Source organism: Pleuronectes platessa, chromosome 2, assembly GCF_947347685.1.
Source record: "Pleuronectes platessa chromosome 2, fPlePla1.1, whole genome shotgun sequence".
NCBI lineage: Eukaryota > Metazoa > Chordata > Actinopteri > Pleuronectiformes > Pleuronectidae > Pleuronectes > Pleuronectes platessa.
In genome coordinates this window covers 17618195-17636904 of record NC_070627.1, presented here as the reverse complement: position 1 = coordinate 17636904, position 18710 = coordinate 17618195, and the positions used below count along the sequence as shown (strand labels likewise).

General features: G+C 44.4%; 1 protein-coding gene across 1 annotated transcript in view; it reads right to left on the bottom strand.

Moving 5' to 3' along the window:
• The window catches only part of foxp4 (forkhead box P4), an 81150-nt gene that overhangs the window by 29175 nt on the left and 33265 nt on the right, over positions 1-18710 (bottom strand). The window contains exon 3 of the mRNA XM_053445290.1: positions 2614-2703. Within this exon, the coding sequence (XP_053301265.1) occupies positions 2614-2703 (90 nt within the window). The remainder of the gene's footprint in view (positions 1-2613; positions 2704-18710) is intronic.

Below are 18710 nucleotides of genomic sequence, written 5' to 3'. Positions count from 1 at the left end.
TATGATGGGGAAGCATGAAGGGTGAGGTGAGGGGCCATGGGGAGGGAAGGTTGGGGGGGGGGGGGGGGGTTGTCAGTGTAGACCAAGGCTTCTCTAGAGAAGTCAAGACAAGAAAAAAAAGAAGTCCTCCCTGTGTGCCTTCGTCGTTCTCCCTCAGAGAGAAGGGAAAAATCTAATTATCGAGCTCCTAAAGATCTCATTATTGGCTCAGGTTCATTTGCATGTGTGAGAGCAGCCCAGCAGGAACCAACCTGAGGACGGCCATTTTGTTCCTGATGTGAGCCCCTGTGTCACCGTACAGTACAGCGTATACTTGCCACCTCAAGAAATGACCAGATTAAATTTCTGGTTCCACTCACTTGCAGCGCTCGATCACCCTCTCTGTGGCCGACGGATGATTGCTTCAATTACAGCAACTGAGTGCAATTTCTGCAATTTACAAATGATCCTGAAGATGGAAATTATAGTACTTAGGACATTTCTATGCACCTCAGTAGCCAGCTTCGCTCTGAAGTAAACTGCTTCAGTGCTGCTGCTGCACAAATAACTGGCCTAGACTGTGCTTTGGTGTTTGTGTCTGTGTTTATGACTGTGACACACACACACACACACACACATCCCCCTTGGATTTACATTTGTGTGCGTGTGTGTCGACAGGGTGTGTGGGGCCATGTGAGCTGACAGCTCAGACAACAGAGATGTATCCTAGATGCCCTAGAGAGAACAGCGAGGGTACCCGGGCAAGGCACCAACAAACAAGACAGAGATGGAGAGTGAAGAGGTGGTGTGGCGTGTGTGTGTGAGAGAGAGAGAGAGAGAGAGAGAGAGAGAGAGAGAGAGAGAGAGAGAGCAAGAAGACAGTCAACAATAATATTTATTTAATATAAGAGATATATGCTTGAATTGTGTCAACTACATGTGTGTTGGACCTGTGTTTGACCCAATTTATGTGAGACTGCTGTTACAGGTTAATCCCCTGTCAACATGGACACGAGTGGACTTCCATACACTTCCATGTCAACCAGTAGATTTACACTACAGTCTAACGTTTCAAGCTTTTCTAGCTTTTCAGAAAATGAGTTAGAAAATGAAAAATATTCAAACATTAAAATAATTATAGGCCTATTCCCCGCCTGCTGACCACAGTGGAGTAGTGTCCAACATGCATGTGACCCAGGTCAGGAGGAGGGTCTGTTGGCAAACACTGACCTATCTGGATCAACTGCCACTGTAGATTTATACAACGTGTGGTGGTATGAAAATGGTGAAGCAAGGGAGTCCAGACACAAAGACACAGAGTTAGAGTGAATGACTGAACTTGTGAATCTCCTTTTAGGTCTCATTTTGTGTTGATTTATGGTATGAATGCAATTTTAATCCGTAGAATATTTTAACATTCATTTTATTTTATTACCCCTGTCAAAGTCACCATGTAATATCTACAGCCAGTTTCTATCCTGTGTAAATAAAGTGATTCTGATTCTAGTCCGTGTTTTGATTAAAGTGTAATCCGCAAGATCCCTTTTTTAAATTTTTATCCCATTTCTGACATCTTCAGTAATGAGCAGGCATTAAGTCAGTTGCACTTCCCAGAGGTCACTACCCGACGCATGAATTTCATGTATTATTATTTGCACGTATCCATTGCAGCATATCACTCTACTGGGGCAAAGCTGCAAATAATTACCTTTTATCGAGACGTCCTGTGCAGGATTATTACCTTTACATGTGGAAAGTTTCCCATTTTTACAATGAGCACCTCACCAGCTTCACACACACCACAAGTGAAACCTGACCTTATCCCTGCTTCTGACTCACATCCGTCCTTTTCTCTCGGCCATGTCTTTCTTCATTTCCCAGACTGCGACGGTCCAGCTGTTTATCATGTGGCACGTTAATGAGAAGAGCAGTGCAATAGCCAGACTGCTCGCTGCTCTATTATACCCATGGCCCCACTTTATTGATATTACATGCAGCTACAAATCACACTTGTGCATATACTCTGCACATCACATCCTTGTAAGAAACTGCCAGAGGTAATGTCACATGTGATATTTACAGTATATAAATAAACTAATAGTAGAAATGTGTGTGTGCTTTCTGTGTGTGTGTGTGTGTGTTTTCTGTCTTTATGTGTGTTTGTGTGTGTCTCCTCAAGTGTCTTTCAGTGGGGATCCTGCACTCCAGCTAACCCCACTCTCTCTGCTTACTGTGGAATTCAACTCTGAAAACAGCTCACTATCCAATCACTCCACAGGCCTCACTCTCACACACACACACACACACACACACACACACACACACACACACACACACACACACACACACACACACTTGCAGACGCACTAACTATGACACACACTTGCACTCACGGAAAGAGAGAGAGCTACAGACAGAGGGAGAGAAAGGGGGAGAAAAGTACGCGCCTATATCACACAGTGTAGTTGACGTGGCAGGTTGGTGAAGGCAAAGCTGGAGCAGCCAGGGGTTTAATAATATACAGATTCTGACAAAGTCAAAGTCAGGACGAACCCAAACTCTTGGGTTGTGTGTGTGTGTGTGTGTGTGTGTGTGTGTGTGTGTGTGTGTGTGTGTGTGTGTGTGCGCTCTGACCTGCACAGCGCTCTGTTTGACCTCGTTGCTGCCAGGGGAGTTCAGTCCAGAGGCCTGCTGGAGGAGGAACTGTCTTGCTGCCTGGATCGCCTAGAGAGAGAAATGATAGGATGTTGTCATACACATATAGAGTCACATTCCCTTCAGTATTTAAGCGCAACACACTCATTAAAGTGACACACCACTCAACGATATGTGTGTATGTTCAGTTTCAAACAACCCAGAGCCATACGATCAAACTTTCATGATTCAGATAAAAGAGGAACACAGAAACCCTCCCTCGTTCTGGCCACTCACTGTACCCTCTCTTTTTGCCAAGCTGTCAGCTCTGGTTTCCTCAACTTGAGACGTCCACCTGGCACACACACAGCATGCTCAAGTATCTGCACTTGTGTGTGTGTGTGTGTGTGTCTACGTGACTAAATTAGTCCCCACTCATCCAAAACCTTCTTTCACTGCAATCTCTGTCCATCTCTTCTTTCCATTCTTTGTCTCGCCCATCTGTTTCACTCTCTCTCTCTCTCTCTTTCCTCCTCCTCCTCCTCCTCCTCTTCCACCTCCTCTCTTTTCAGAGGAAGGTGCAAAGTGGGATTTCCACATCCTCTGAGGCAAAAGTGTGTCAGCACAACTTCATATGTGTCAGTTGCTCGGTGTTTGTGCGTGTGTCAGAGTGATGTAAGGAACCATTTGCCCTGATGTGCCCTAAAGAGCTGTGACTAACCACCACCCACCTCTCCGTTCCCCCTCCTCTTCCCGTTCCTCTCCTCTCTACCCTCCAGTGCTGTCTATTCAAACCAATGACACCATTGCTCACTAGCTCTTGTCTTCATTCGTTCACGCTGCCCTTGAGTGTTGCCGATTCATCCTTTCGACACACTGTTACCTCTCCCATTCCTCCCACTGTCGCTCCTCTTCTTCTCTCCCTTTTCCCTTCTTCCTCAGCCTTAATTATATTATAAACTGTGTAAATGTCTTCCACTATCTCAATGCTTTTCTTTGTTGTTTGTTGCAGTGTTAAATACTCGAGCTCCCTTCTAATGAGACGAATCAGCCCCTGAGGGATAGACATTTTTGTTGGAATGACTGAAACGCTGAGAAAACAAAACAAGAAAACATGCATGTCAAAACACATGAGTCGCCTCTGCACTTACTGTAAGTGCATTTTCACACACACACACACACACACACACACACACACACCCTCATGACAGAGGGGAGACAGCAGGATGCACATTTGCTTCCTCTGACTCAAAAGGGGAAAGGTTCCTTAGTAAATATTGATTTATGAAAGTCTGTGTGGGTGTGCTATGTGTGAGTGAGTGTGTGTGTCTGCGCGCGTGCATGTGTGTGCACATGGACACCACAAATTAACGGCCAGAATGAGGGACGTTCTTTACCATGGAAGCTCTTACTCAACCGCGCAGCACGAGAAATTCGTTTTTTTATCTCGCAACTACTGAAGAATGTAACGCTGGGAAACATTGCACCACACGCTTACTGTACCCTGTCACATATTTAATGATTTGTCAAATTAGAAGCATGCGCACATTAAGAAAAGTTTAATTTCAAAAACAGAGAGGAGAAATTAGAGGGAGACAGAAAGCGAGAGAAGTTCTCTGTGCAGTCGGAGTGATGAAAACCATCTGTTTCGAACACACTTGCTACTTTTGCTGAGACCGCAATTAAAACACACACACACACACACACGCACACAAACAGATGTGGCTGTGGATGTGCCTATACAAACACACACACGCATACACACATGTATTTTAACACTTTAACAAAAATCTTGGGAACCCCCTCCCATTTACTGGTTTGACCTCAGCATTAAAGCAAGAACAGACATACACACACACACACATAGCAACACCAAAAAAACACAACCGCCCAGTTTGTTGGCATGTGGTGTGAATTACTGCTTGAACACCCTGTCTGCCCGAGAGTGAGAGTGTGTGTTTGTCTGTGTGTGAGTGTGTGCGTGCGTATGTGTGTATATATATATGTGTGTGTGTTGGCAGGAGTTGGAGAGGCATGTCTGGCAACAATAAGGGACAATTCCACCCAAATTACCACCCTGATTACCACTATATTAAAGAGCCATTTATGGCTTTCATAAACGCTAAAACCAAGCAGAGGTGATGCCTGTCTCCTCTCCTCTGCCTGTAGTCATGGATGTATGTGCATGTGAGGGAGAGAAAAGAAAGAAATGAACACGGCATGTGATCGTCTAGATATGTCTGAGTTATGGAGTTAGATACCCGTTCATTCAAATATGTCACACTTCTATAGTTACAGGCAAATGTATTGAATTTAACTATGGTAAAGAAAACCACAGGAAACAACTGTTTAGTGCTGGCTAACAGGTGGCTGTTAAAATTATAACTTCCAGTAGTAAAGGACCCGGCAATTATGATAAGAGTATTTTCTGATATAGATGTATAGCAAATGTAAAATTCTTTTATCTTTGTCCCACTGTTATGTATTACAATAAAATACTCTTCTTTTTCAGCTTTTAATTTATATATTCTTACATGATTCAATTTTGAACGTACTCACTCTAACTCCTTTCAATGTACCTTATCTTTATTTCTGTTTGCTACAATTATTGATTTAAATGTATTTCCAATTTGTGCTCTTCTGCACTGTTGATGGTAATTATGTTTTATTACTTTTTCTGTTGATTGTATGTTTAATGGTGATTGTTCGATTTATTGCTGTTGATGTTATCTGATGTGAGTTGACCTTGAGTGTCATGACCATTAAATCAAATGTACCATTATTATTATTATTGTAGTTGATGTTTGTAAAACTTTAACACAGTGTGATCCCAGCTTCATGACATTGCCCAGCTCTTCAGAGCGGTTCAAACACAGCTCTAGTCAACAATTACACCATCATACTAAATTATTTCCTGACTTACTAAACTGCAGGCAATTACACAACAGTTCTGACGCCAGCCGTGAGCTAAGGTAAAGAGGCTGATGATTTAAACACAGCCTCCCCTCTTCCTTTGCAGTACAGGGAATAATGGCAACGACTGAGGAAACGTGTGCATCTTCATCACCTTTATTTTCATACGTCAGTACAGATCTTTTTTGTGCCTGTACACTTGATTGCACTGAATCTATGGTTTAATTTGATAGTTATCAATCATAGGTTTGATACAGACGCACACACACAGAAAGAGACCGAGGCCATCGGCAACTACAGCCTAACTCTCTCATTTCTACTTCGTCAAGAAGCCCTCTTCTTTTTCGACCCTTCTTTCTTTCCTCCTCTTCACATTCTCTCTGGGACCTGGCTGGGCTGTAGTATTGTAAAGAATACCCCCCCTCCTACACTCACCGACTGACACACACACACCAGCTCCACCTAGACTCCCCCAACCTCAACTCCCTGCTCCCCCTGTGGCATTCTTGGGGGTGCACTGCACCTTTAAAGAAAATATGAGGGAGGCCTAAGAGGGAGGCCCAACAACAGAGTCTTTGTGCTGCCGCGCAGGACATACACGCACACACACATACACATGCATGCGCACACACACATCAGTGGTGTCAGACAGGTTTTATTAGAGTGAGAGAGGGAGGGAGGAGGAGGAGGAAGGGGAAGGAGGGGTGAGGAGGTCACCGCTCAGCTTGGAGGCCTGAGAGCACAGTGTGAGTTTGTATATGTGTGTGTATGTGTGTGTGTGTGTGTGTGTGTGTGTGTGTGTGTCAGTTCAGTGTGTGAGTTCTTCTGACTTGTCATCGCTCCCCTCTGTAAATCATCGCCTCTGACACAGCCTTTAATAATAGTGCATTTTTTAATTCAGCAGGGTCACACAGACACACATGCACACACACGCACACACACACACTCACACAGAGAGAGAGAAAGAGAGCGAGAGTAAATGCTAGTTTCTTTCCTCAACAGGATTTGTAAAAATGCCTAACATGGCAGGGAGGGTCATGGGGCAGTTCGAGAATTAATTAGACGAAATGGATAGATATATGATGTTAATCCTGCGGTGGGTTTGTGAGTATGTGTGTGTGTGTGTGTTTACTTGCACCGCTACCAAGGCTGAGTAGTCAAGTTACGAGTTGAATCTCAGATAAGAACAAAAAGGTAACAACCAACATGTAACAAGGCCTCCTTAGATGGATGTGTGTGTGTGTGTGTGTGTTTATGTGTGTGTTTGTGTGTGTGTGTGTGTGTGTGTGTGTGTGTGTGTGTGTGTGTGTGTGTGTGTGTGTGTGTGTGTGTGTGTGTGTGTGTGCGCGCCTGGCTCAGGTTGCTAAAGCAAACAGGTCTGTGTGTGTGATGAATCTGGCCTCTAATCCGCCCAGTGTGTTTGGGTGAGACAGCGAGAGAGAGAGCGCAGGAATAAGCAAAGAAATCTAAACAGAAGGAGAGTGAGGGGGGAGGAAAGGGGGAGACAGAAAGAGAGGGAGATAGGGAGAGACACAGAGAGAGAGAGAGAGAAAGAGAGAGGGATGGAGAAAGAGAGAGAGGGAGAGAGAGAGAGAGGGATGGAGAGAGAGAGAGAGAGAGAGAGAGAGAGAGAGAGAGAGAGAGAGAGAGAGAGAGAGACAGGTGGGTACCATATGTTGGAGTAATCCGTCAGCACTGACTGAGGTCCATTGTTGACGGCCGAAACGAAACAAACCCGTCCCCCTTCTACCCTCTCCTCCTCGCCTCCCCCCGTAGATAAACAGCCCCCGGGGCAGACAGTGGGCTGTCCTTGGGGTAGAAGGAGGAGGAGGAGGAGGGTAGGGAGTTAGGAAGGGCACGGGGGAGGCAGGTGGTATCAGATTTCTTCACTCATAGACCAAGATGAAGAGAGTGCAACAAAAAAAAGAAAGGAGCACAAGTAAGGGTGAGTGAGAGGCTCGTTTTTTCCTAATCTGTCCAGGACAGAGCTAAACCTGGCTAGACTAAGCAAGTGATTCAGATGTTTCAGATCTCCACTGTGCCAAACAAGCATCCCCGTCTGCCTTACTATAGCTCAGCAGCCTGGGAAGAGAGGCTTGTAACGCCACACTCCTCCATTCCTCTATCCCTCCTCTTCCCCAAGAGAGAACAATAGATGGAGAGACGGGGAGATAGATACAAGGTGAAGATGTAGAAGAGAGCTTGTCACACCCTGCTGCTTCCTTACAGGCCTGCACGCTGTCTGATTTTGGATCAGTGGAAGAGACCAGGTTCAGGAGGAGCAGTGGATCTTCGTTCTGGAGTGCTGTCATTGAAGCTGAAAGCCGAGCTAAAGCTGCGTCGATGCTGCCGTCCTCATGGGTCACCTTGGTGATCCCTTGTATCCATGTGCACGGCATGCGCCATCTCACTTTGGCACCAAAAAAAAACACCCTGAAACTCCAATAAACCCCTCTTTCTACTTTGATTTACTCTCCCTCCTGACTTGGTCTTCGCTACTCTCCACTACCTTTTCTGGCTCTAAATCTCTCATCTTTGATTCCCTTCTCTTTCTCTGGATACTCAGGGGGGAGTCATGACCAGATACGAAGATGAAACGGGACTGAAAAGATGTAACACAATCTACAAAGCATGCAAATTTGTCAAAAGGATGACACAGTACAGTGCGAGCTCACCTGCCTTCAGAGGCTGGCCAAGTGTTTACACCCACACACACCGTGCAGTCAGATTACTGGAGAGGTGACTCTGGGCGATTGTGAGTGAAGGCTTGGTTACACCCGCGGTGGAATCTCACATATCAAATGCATCACTGTCAGTCACCACAAAAACCAGTGTGCTTTCCCAGATCACTCCGTCCTTCTTTCCCTCCATCGGCATCACTCTGCCTCTCCATATAACGTATAACTCGCAAAACGTCTGCTGGCATCTATCCAAGTATATTCTGTCTTTCTTGTGCCCCCCCCCCCCCCCCCCACCCCACACCACACCCTTCAATCCTCTCTAGAAATCTGTTACCCATACCCTTATTCACCGCCTCAGTAAATTATGAGAGCAGATTTGGGTTAGACAAAGGCCTAAAATAGACTGTCCAGGACTACCAATGGAAACAAGCTTGTGAATGCAGCTGTTGGCCGTATGAGCGGACTCCCACGTCCCTTTACTGTCAAACAAACAGCCACAACTGTGAGTGGGCAGGTACAGGATAGGTAGCTAAAGGTAAAGCCGCATTTAGGATTAGCACAAGAATGTTTAAGGGATGGTTGTTATAGATTTGTAGCAGGTTCACTAAAAGTTAAAAGTTTTCCTGTTGAATGAACTAATGAACTGGCAGCAGGGTTCTCATTACGTTATCATAAAAATAACAATTTCCTACAGTTTTATACTGTTGTTTATATAGTTTGGACTGTTTTTGGATTATTTTCATAGTATTATATTTTACTGACTTATTTAAAATAAATCATTTATCTTTTATTTGTTTGTAGTATATTTTTTTTTACCTAAATTGAAACTGACTGAGCAGGGTAAGTAAAGGTCTTAAATTAATCATAGAAGCAGCAGAACAAACAACACTGTTGTGAGAAGCTGAAATGGAAATTTTCAGTCTTAGTTTGTCCATTGTAGAAATAACAATGGAGGAGCTCATTTGCTTGAACACACTATTTCACATCCAGTGTTACCCTTTTAACTTATCTATTATAAATCAAAAGGGCAAGGAAAGAGGGAGTGGTACATATATTTAGGACAGATCAGGGGTTTCCAGGGGGTAAACATATAGGGGTAAGAGGCAGCCTTAAGCAAAGCCTGCTAAAGCTGCTCAATTTCATGGTGGGTTACAAATAAACTATGCTCTGCCAAGATTTCGCCCCTTCCCTCCAAACTCTTCCTCACGTACGCCTTCTCCTTTTCTAGTATTAATCAGGTCTTTCCAGCCCCGGCCATTAGTTTTTGCTCATAGCAACGTGGACTTCAAACCAGTTGTCCACCACTATAACAAGGACTACTTCGCTCCGTTTAGGCCGCCGTCGAGTGTGCAACTATCTGGGACACCTTCAGAAATACCAGCCAGCCGTAATCCCGTTCAGCTATTTAATGTAATGTTTCCGCAATATAACGGCACCATTCGAGGGCTGAGGTTTTTTAAACGGCTGAAGCAAGCTTCTCTGGGCCCAGACTGACCATTAAAGAGAGGAAAGACCGCGTTCAAGAGCCAATGCAATAAAAACTCACAAACTCCAAAAGAACTTCAAAATATGCCGTAATGTTTGAAAACGCTGGCTGATTTTAGATATTTTTTTTCACATCCTATTTTTCACAAAAGGGACCTGTTCTAAACTCGCGGGACGCTGCCGTTTTCCAGATGGTTCTCTTCAGTTCAAAACTGTTTTGCGAAACGAGAAAACCTCTCCCCTTCAACTACGTCCCGACACTCATCTAATGTTTCTATTGATTCACAGGGGTATATGCACGGCCATAAAAAGGAGCTGCCTGAATACCCAGGACTGCTCTATATCATGACACAATTCATCATCCTACACACACGTCTAGAACACACACACACACACACACACACACACACACACACAGAAATCTTCTTAAGGAGATGTTGTCAGCTTTTCCCTGTTAAGTGAAGCGTAGAGGGGCATCGAGAGATAGACACTACAGAGAGGAAACCCCTTCCTGAGAATAAAAGCTGCTCCCTCTCTACTGCCTCATCTCAGTCCAGAAATCTAATTGATGGCAAATAGCTCTACAGCAGTTTCCCAATTTCCTCACGCACGCACACACACACACAAATGCACGTCATACATTATATACACATATGAAGTTTCCCTGTGGTTTTCAACACAGCTCGTTTGGCAAGAGAGGAAGGTCTCACTCCAGACAGACCAAGCCCACAGCGGAAAACACACACACACAGCCACAGACACACACAGAGTACCTTGTAATATTTAGGCCTCATCTTGTATAAGGTAGGACAGTTAAGTGGTTTGGTCACGCTCCTGGGAAGACAAGCCCGTTTAGGTTTAAGGTCCCGGTTGGGCGACCTCCAGAGTTTAAGCTTTTTCTGCTGCCCGGCGAGAGCGACTCCTGAGAGCGGAGACTGTGCGAGGCCAGCCCATGATGAGGATAGCACTAGCCTGGCAACCAGGCCTCACATATGGAAACCGTTTAACTGTTATTATTAATAACCAAAAAAAGAAAAAAATCTAACTAATAACACATGCAAGACACTGCCAAGACTCAACTCAGGAGACAGAGGGAAAACACATACATACACAAACAAAGACTGTCTGCCATGTGCGCATGCACGCACAGACGCATGCACACATTAAGACTCCTATTGGTTAAACAGAAAAACACGTTCTTTGTCAGTGGCCTGCAAAACTGTTAGTCTGCCTGCCCACTTCGATGGATATAAAACTCTTTCATGTTTTTGCTTCAGAGGGTTTTCACACCTGGTTGTGGCTGTGGCGATGGAGGTGGACACACCCTCACACCCACCCTTACCACACACACACCAGCACACACACACGCTCACACACTCAAACACACTCATACCACACATACAAACACCGGAAGGGGGCAAGTACAACAAAGGCTGGCTGCTGTACATGAAGTTAAACTTCTAAACCAGCACAAAATGTTTAACCTCCCAAAAAGAGAAGAAAGGCTGGGGTGTGTTCTTGAAGTGGAAAAGTGTGTGTGTGAGTGTACTTGTGCTGGACTATGTGATTTAAGAGGGTCAATCCATCCAGATGTGAACGGGCACATTTTTCAGCTTAAAATAACCCAAAGCCCACTAAATTTTAATTTATTTTTCTATTCTTGTAAAACGTTTTTTTACTTGACAAGGTCTTACTTTTGTTGATCTAGCAAAATTTCTATCAGTAAGACTTTTGTCAAACTTAAGAGTTTGTTAAGAGTTATAAATCTGCTCAGTAACAGCTGGGGAACAGGCAGCCATAAACAGTCACACAGGTTTTAGCCACCAATTAAATATAATTACTTACAACAGTTAATTTCAAATTAAAAAAAAAATATGATTACTTAAGTTATGTCAGATTTGTTATTTCCTAATCTTTATTATCGTAAGGAGATTTTGCAGATATTGCCTGCATGGTTCAACTTTGATCTACTTTACTTCATTCAGTCATGTACACACAAGGTTTTTATCTCCATTTAAACAATTTAAAGTTCTGCTATTAATCATAAAGCAATGAAAATGATGAGTTAATAGTTATAATCAGTAGATTTTCTTTAATTGGGCGATTAACAAAACAATTTTAAAGCTATTTTCTGCATTTTATTTTGGCATTTTATTTTTATTAATATGTTACAGTATTTGGGTGAAAACCAGGAAGAATAAGTTGGCAATTGCTGGTATCTTTTTTTATGATTTACCTCGCAGTTCTTGCAGGTTCTAACTTACTTTACTCTTAAGTTTCATTGCATTTACTTGTATTCTTGATGTTCTGGGCTATGGAAAACTTCACCAACAAGACAACAAATGCATTTTGTCAATGAAGAAGAAAAAATAAAATGCCAGCAGGCTCAGTCCCAGAGCTCGAGAGGAAAGAGAACGAAAGAAAGAGAGAGGGAAGAGCTACATTCCTGTCCTCCTCCCTGTTGACTCTAATCTCTCCTTTAAAATGGCTCGCACAAAGAACCAGCACAGACTAGCTAATTAGCAACACTTTAGGCCTCCGCAGCTATTGTGTACGTGATGTGTATGTGTGTTCATTGTGTGCATCCCGGGCTCTCCACTGTTTCCAGGGAAACTACTTGCCTAGCAGCCTTGTAAGCATTGAACAGTTTGTCTTTACTTTTTACCCTCTCTCTCGCTCCGCTCTCACTGTCCATCGCTCTCTCTCTCCGAGTTCGGAGCGAGGGTATGAAAAAGTGAGGCCACTTAAAAAAAGAGGGGACACCAGGAGCACGATATGAGGCTTTTGTGTGATCTGTTTGAGTAGATGGAGGAACGAGGCTGTTGTAAACTAATGCTCTCAAGTTTGAGTGCTTCACCCATAATGAACTATGAAACTGTGAATATGAGCAGCTGTCAATTAAAAGCAGTTATGGCTTTTGCTTTTTGAAAGAGGGAGCGGTAAACAGTGACCGAAGTGAACAGGCGTTAGCACGCACGCACTCACACACACAAAAATACACACACAGACACACACACACACACACAGAGTCACATCCCAGTGTCACTGACCAGTAATAGTAATGAGGTCATGCAGCTTTGCTCGCTGACCTTCGACCTCTTAAAAAGGCCTCTGCGACCATGGCAATACCTTTCTGAAGAGTGAGAGTCAACAGTTGACACCCTCAGGAACTTCTTCATGAAGAGTGTCCATTCTGTCTCATGTGTGTCTTGTGTGTCTGAGGCTGTGTGTGTGCGTGTTATTTACCTGACAGCCTAGCGAGGCCTACGCAGCGCAAGTGCCTCGAAACACTCCCATGGCAACCAAACACAACCTAACCCTTTCAGGTGCCTAGGGATGTGTGTACATACCTCAGTCTCCACAACAGAGGCAGGACAAATACACACACACACACACCCACACACACCCACACACACACACACACACACACACACACACACATCCTCTTCTGTCTATTCTTGTCTCTGAGCCTCTCGGCTGGTGGGGTCAACCAGCCGTGACTGTGTTCATGCTGGCTGATATGGCCTGGTGGACCATGCCTACTGTCCGTTGTCTACTCTTTATCCACACTTGTGAACCTACATAATTCTTCTGAGGGAAAGATTAGCCCCTATTTTAAGTTTTTTGGTGAGCTCTATCAGACATTTATAACACATCTATAACCGTGATATCTGAAACTTGTCAAACCATGGTTGTGTGTTAGAAATGTAAGGAAAGCATTTGAAAGGACGTCAATAGTAAGAACAAAAATCTGCTCTCCAAGTCTCACTCAGTGGATTCTTCAACACTCAATGGCCTGGCTGGAAAAAGCAGTAAAAATGTTTTATGGGTACTCATAAATACAACATCTCAGCAAGTCAGAATTAGGACTCAGTGTGAGAAAAAAATCACTGAATGATGGATATGAGGGAGGGGATTCATGTGAAACCCATTAATGACCATGAGATTTGTACGTGCAGGTGTGTTTGTGACATTTCGTGTGTGTTTATAAGTGTAACAGCCTTAATCGATCACTATTAGCTTCATATAAAGAAAGAGTGACAGGGGAAGGAAAAGCCAAGGAGAAGTCAGAGAAGACAGATAAAGGGAACTACTGGTGCTTTTAAGATTCCTAGAGGAAGTTGGTGTTCTATAGGTCTCTTTGTATCGCCGCGGTAACAGCAGTGGGTGTTCTGTGATGCTAGGCAACCTGATTGGCCCCTCCTCTGTCTCAGCATGACCTCCGGTGACCTGTGAACTACGCTGACCCCAGACATAAAGAGAAAGGCCGGGCACAGACCTATAGGGAAAGCTTTTAGGAGGTGACAGCACTCAGAGAGAGGCCAGGAACTGATTTACTTGCTCGCATATATGACAGACATACACACACACACACACACACACACACACGAGTTACAGACACACAGACAGTCAGGAAATTGACACAGAGACACACATGGGATGCAACCTTTCATGCAGATGCACAACACACAAGCATGGCGCAGTAAATTAAAGCCCACTGCTTGAAGAAACCAGAAAAGGTGTATTTTTTTCACTTTACCACTTCCTCCTCTCCAGCAGCCACCCCTTCACCATCGTCGCCCCTGCACTCCTGACCTGAAAGTGAACTCTAGTGGAGAGCTGGAGGTCAAATGGGACATAACTGTCCGAGTGACCAACATTCACCTCCCATAATTTAGCAAAGGCTTAACAGCCGGCGCTGCAGAATCACATATGTCTCAAAAAACCTCCCCACTTCCATCTCTACAGGTCATAATTACTCAGTCTAGCCAATCTAGCAGGAAGCCATACGTTATCTGAATCGTCCAGCGTCTCTCAGCGTCTCCTAACGCACACACCCGTCTCATACATCTGTCCGCAAAGCACTCCCGGCATTAAACCCATATGCACAGCTCTCGCACATGTGCTCACACAAAAAACAGTTATCTATCATCAGTGTTTGTGTATATCTGAGATCTGTATCAGCTCCCCCCGATCTCCAGTCATCACTGTGGCTCCTTAATTACACCCTTCATTAACTCACAACAGCTCGGTGCATGTGTGTAACTGCCTGTGTGCATGGAAGAGGGGGAGAAACAAAGATTGTCAGAACGCGTGTGTGCATGCGAGAGAGGAAAAAGGGAAGCACTGAGGAAAAAATAGAACGTGACAAATGGGAGTGGGGATCGAAGCTCCAAACCAATTTCGAAAACTGCCTTTTTCTCAACCAATGTTCCCTTTAAACCCTTTGGGAAGGGAAACCGCCACTACAATCTGCCTCTCACTTTCTATTTGCACGTAAGAGTGAGTTAAGTGCAAGAGAGAGAAAAATACTGAGAGAAAGAGGAAGAGGAAAAAACCCTCGGTGGTTGGTTTAGCCGACTGACGAGTGGCACTCCTAAGAGGAAACGGCACCTTTTTGTCACCATCACTTTCTCTTTAGTCTCCCTCCTTCTTTTCCCTGTGCTACTCTTGCCGTCATCACCAGCCACCACTGCCGTACTTGCTGGAAGCACCAGAAGCGATTAATTGATGGCGAGAGAAAAGGAGGAGACAGAAACGGGTGAGAACAGAGGAGAGAAGAGGGGGAGTGATGAGGCCTGAAAGTGTGCACTCACATCTGCAAAAAAAGGGGGGGAGATGAGAGACGTAAAGAAAAGGCAAGAACTAAAGACACCTGGTTCTCGTCAGAGCACCCTCCACCCTCCACCCAGCCACACACACACACACACACACGCACACACTTTGAGGTTTGTTAGGATTTATCCTGCTTACATTTCTCTTCTGCTATGCATCATTTCATGTCTACAGCCGTGCCCGGCACCTCTACAAAGTGCCATACACTCTCTCTCTCTCTTTCTCTCTCTCTTGCTGCACTCTCACTTTTCCACCTCTCCTTCCTCTCCCCCCTTTGACGCCATTCTTTGTTTCCCCACTGCTCTCTCCTTCCCCTCCCTCCCTGCTCTCACCCCTCGATGATGGGGCAGAACTGGTCTTCGCCCCCTCTTCCCTTTCTTCTCTCGATCTCTTCCCTCTCTCCTGCTCTGTTCTTTCTGGGGAGGCAGACAGGCCACATTCCACAGGGAGGCCCAGGCGCCCTTTTCTGACACGTCTCAGCGTTACACACCTCCCTCGCCCCCCTATTCCTCCTCTCCAGCCCTCCAATGCCCTCCTCCCCCAATATGCAGCCTCTTTACCCCTCCTTTTACCTACATTCCCTCTGGCTATATGTTTCATCTCCTCGACTCACTCCATCCGCTCATGCACTCCCTCAACCCCATTATGACCATCTACCTCTATCTGCCTTTATCTATCTATCAATCTATCTATCTATCTATCTATCTATCTATCTATCTATCTATCTATCTATCTATCTATCTATCTATCTATCTATCTATCTATGATACTACAAAACATTTACTAAAGAGAAAGACAGTGATGGAAAAGGAGTGAGCGAAAGATGGAGACACTTGGAGAGAGAGAGAAGGAAAGAGAGAGAGAGAGGCCGGTGGAGGGCTCTGACGGCTGGAGATGGCTGTGATTTCTCCAAGGTTCCCCAGGGGGCTGAGGAAAAGACGGCTTTGTGTTCTGACAACAGGCCGGTGTCAGGAGTTCTGTGTGTGTCTGTGCGTGTATGTCGGTGTGTCTTTTCTGCTTCAGTGCACACTGGCATGGTGTTTAAGCACCAACACTAGTCTGCACTGCACCTTCAGGTGAGAGACTCAAGCGTGGAGGAGAAGGGAACAAGAGGAGGAGGAGAAAGAGGTACACCGAAGATTTTCAGGTTGAAGAAAGAAAGCAGGTTCTCATACAATGTTGTCAGGTAACAAGTGTCAGAATAGGGGCTGTCTGTATCAGACGATATGGATTTTAGGAGTGGAGGGCTGAAAATGCAGTCTCTTTATGGCTATACCACACACAAACTTAATTAAATCAAGAAGTTTGATTGATCAGGGGATGAGGACCTGAAATACCCTTATGAACCAAGGAAGTTGACAATAGATATACAGCTAAATAATCAGTTTGAATAATAGGATAAACATTGTTTGGGGACAGTTTGTGTTTCCAAAGCAGATTTGATTTAAAAAATATATCGGTAAAAATAGATTAATAGTATAAATCGGATTTTGGATATTCTTTTATGTTTAATTGTATAAGACAAATTGCAGAAATAACAGCTCTGCCCTAGGTCTTGAAGATAGAAGACTGAGATAAAAGATATGCCTACAAATAAAAATATCAGCTGGTTGTGGTATCAGAGCAATGCTCACTGGCACTGAATCCCATCTCATCCAGGGGGTGAGGCAGGGTGAGGGAGAGAGGGCTGGGTGATGAAGAGGTGTATGTGGGCAACCCAATGCTGAGCCACCTCCAACACTGGAGGGGTACTTTTCGCTTCAACTCCACTATATGCAGTGTATCAGTATATATGTGTTTTCTTCTAGACTATTTTTTTAATAGTGCATGGTGTTACAGTATTCAATTATAGGGGAATTGGTCTCATGATCCAATCAGAGCGGACAGGTAACATTAGATCCCGCCTCCTGCAGCAGCAGAACTCACCGCTAAAGAAATACCACCGACATAATAATGTAGTAGACCTTTGTATTAGGTAGTAAGTTACTCACTGCAACTTTTACTTGAGTACATTTTTTAGTACTTCCTCTATCACTTGAAATCAAGTCCACTTGAGACACCATTACCGTTAGTTGTGCAATATTGCCTAACTTGCAAATTGTTCAAATAGGAGGCAGAAATAAACAGATAAATATCCATAGCACAGTTGCCTCCTGACAACTCAAATCTGTTCAATCTGTGCAAATTAAGCAGAATAGAAAGCTGTAAATAGGGAATTACTACAATAAAAGACTGTGTATGTATTTATATATGTGTGGATGTTTTTGTGAGGTAGGGCTAGGATCTGGAGGAAAGGTTGTGCTATACTTTCATGGTCCACAGCGGATAGAAGGAAAAGAAGTACAGTGAGAGAGAGGAAGAGAAAAATGGATGGAGAGAGGGAGGTATGTTTGTGGTTGGTAACCCGCTCAAGAGAGGAAATACCAGTGTGTGCTCGCACACACACACACACACACATATACACAGGTGCAAAAACATAGAGAGCAGAGACGCGTCCGAGAGAATAAAGACCTGCTTTGTATGAGCTACAGGTTTTGGTGTTTATATGTGTGTGCGTTTGTGCACGGTGTGTGTGTGTGTGTGGGTCCTCGTCTGAAGGTTGCTGAGAAAGCAGGGTGAGGATGCAGTCAGGAGAAGGAGGGGGGAGCAGGACAGGAGTGAAGGGCCTTGAGTGTTCTTCATTCACCTAAAGCTCCATCATTATAATTAGGGGGAATTATTTTAGCAGCAGGGAGGAAACCCTGATTCTTTTTTCCCCTCTGGGTTTCCTCAACTAGAAAATCAGCTGGTGTTAGCGAGCCCAGAACTCACATTGACCCTCTGTGATGGGCAGACACACACAGTAGAAAGAGAGAGAAAGTGACATACTTTCTATATGTTTATAACCCCCCTAAAATGTCTTTATTAATAATATCATCAGTTGCAGCAAATGCCACATCGGTGACTAAAACAACATGAATCAACATGTGTGTTTCCATCATCAGATGACAACACTCAGCAAACATTCTTGCCCAGTTATGGACAAATGACTAATGGAGGGACCTCTGGCTGAAAAGTGTGGTGTAGAGTGTATTATGTGCAAAAGCCTAAGTCCTTCAGGGAGCAATCAGAAGAGCCCAGTGGATTTTTGGGGGGAATGAGAAATAAAAATGTAGAATATCATCCAAGACGTTCCGGGAAGTTTGGAAATTCCATTTGACACAGTGGCCAGTATGTGTGTGTGTGTGTGTCTGTGTCTGTGTGTGAAGGGGTTGAAGTTTGTGTTTGACTGGGAACTGACTAACAGGATACAAGATAAATATCATTGCTCGAGACACTACATGCTGAAGTGTCAAACACATACAAACACTACTTGTCGGATTCATGAAAGGATAAAACAGAAAGAATTCTCTCCCACAACTA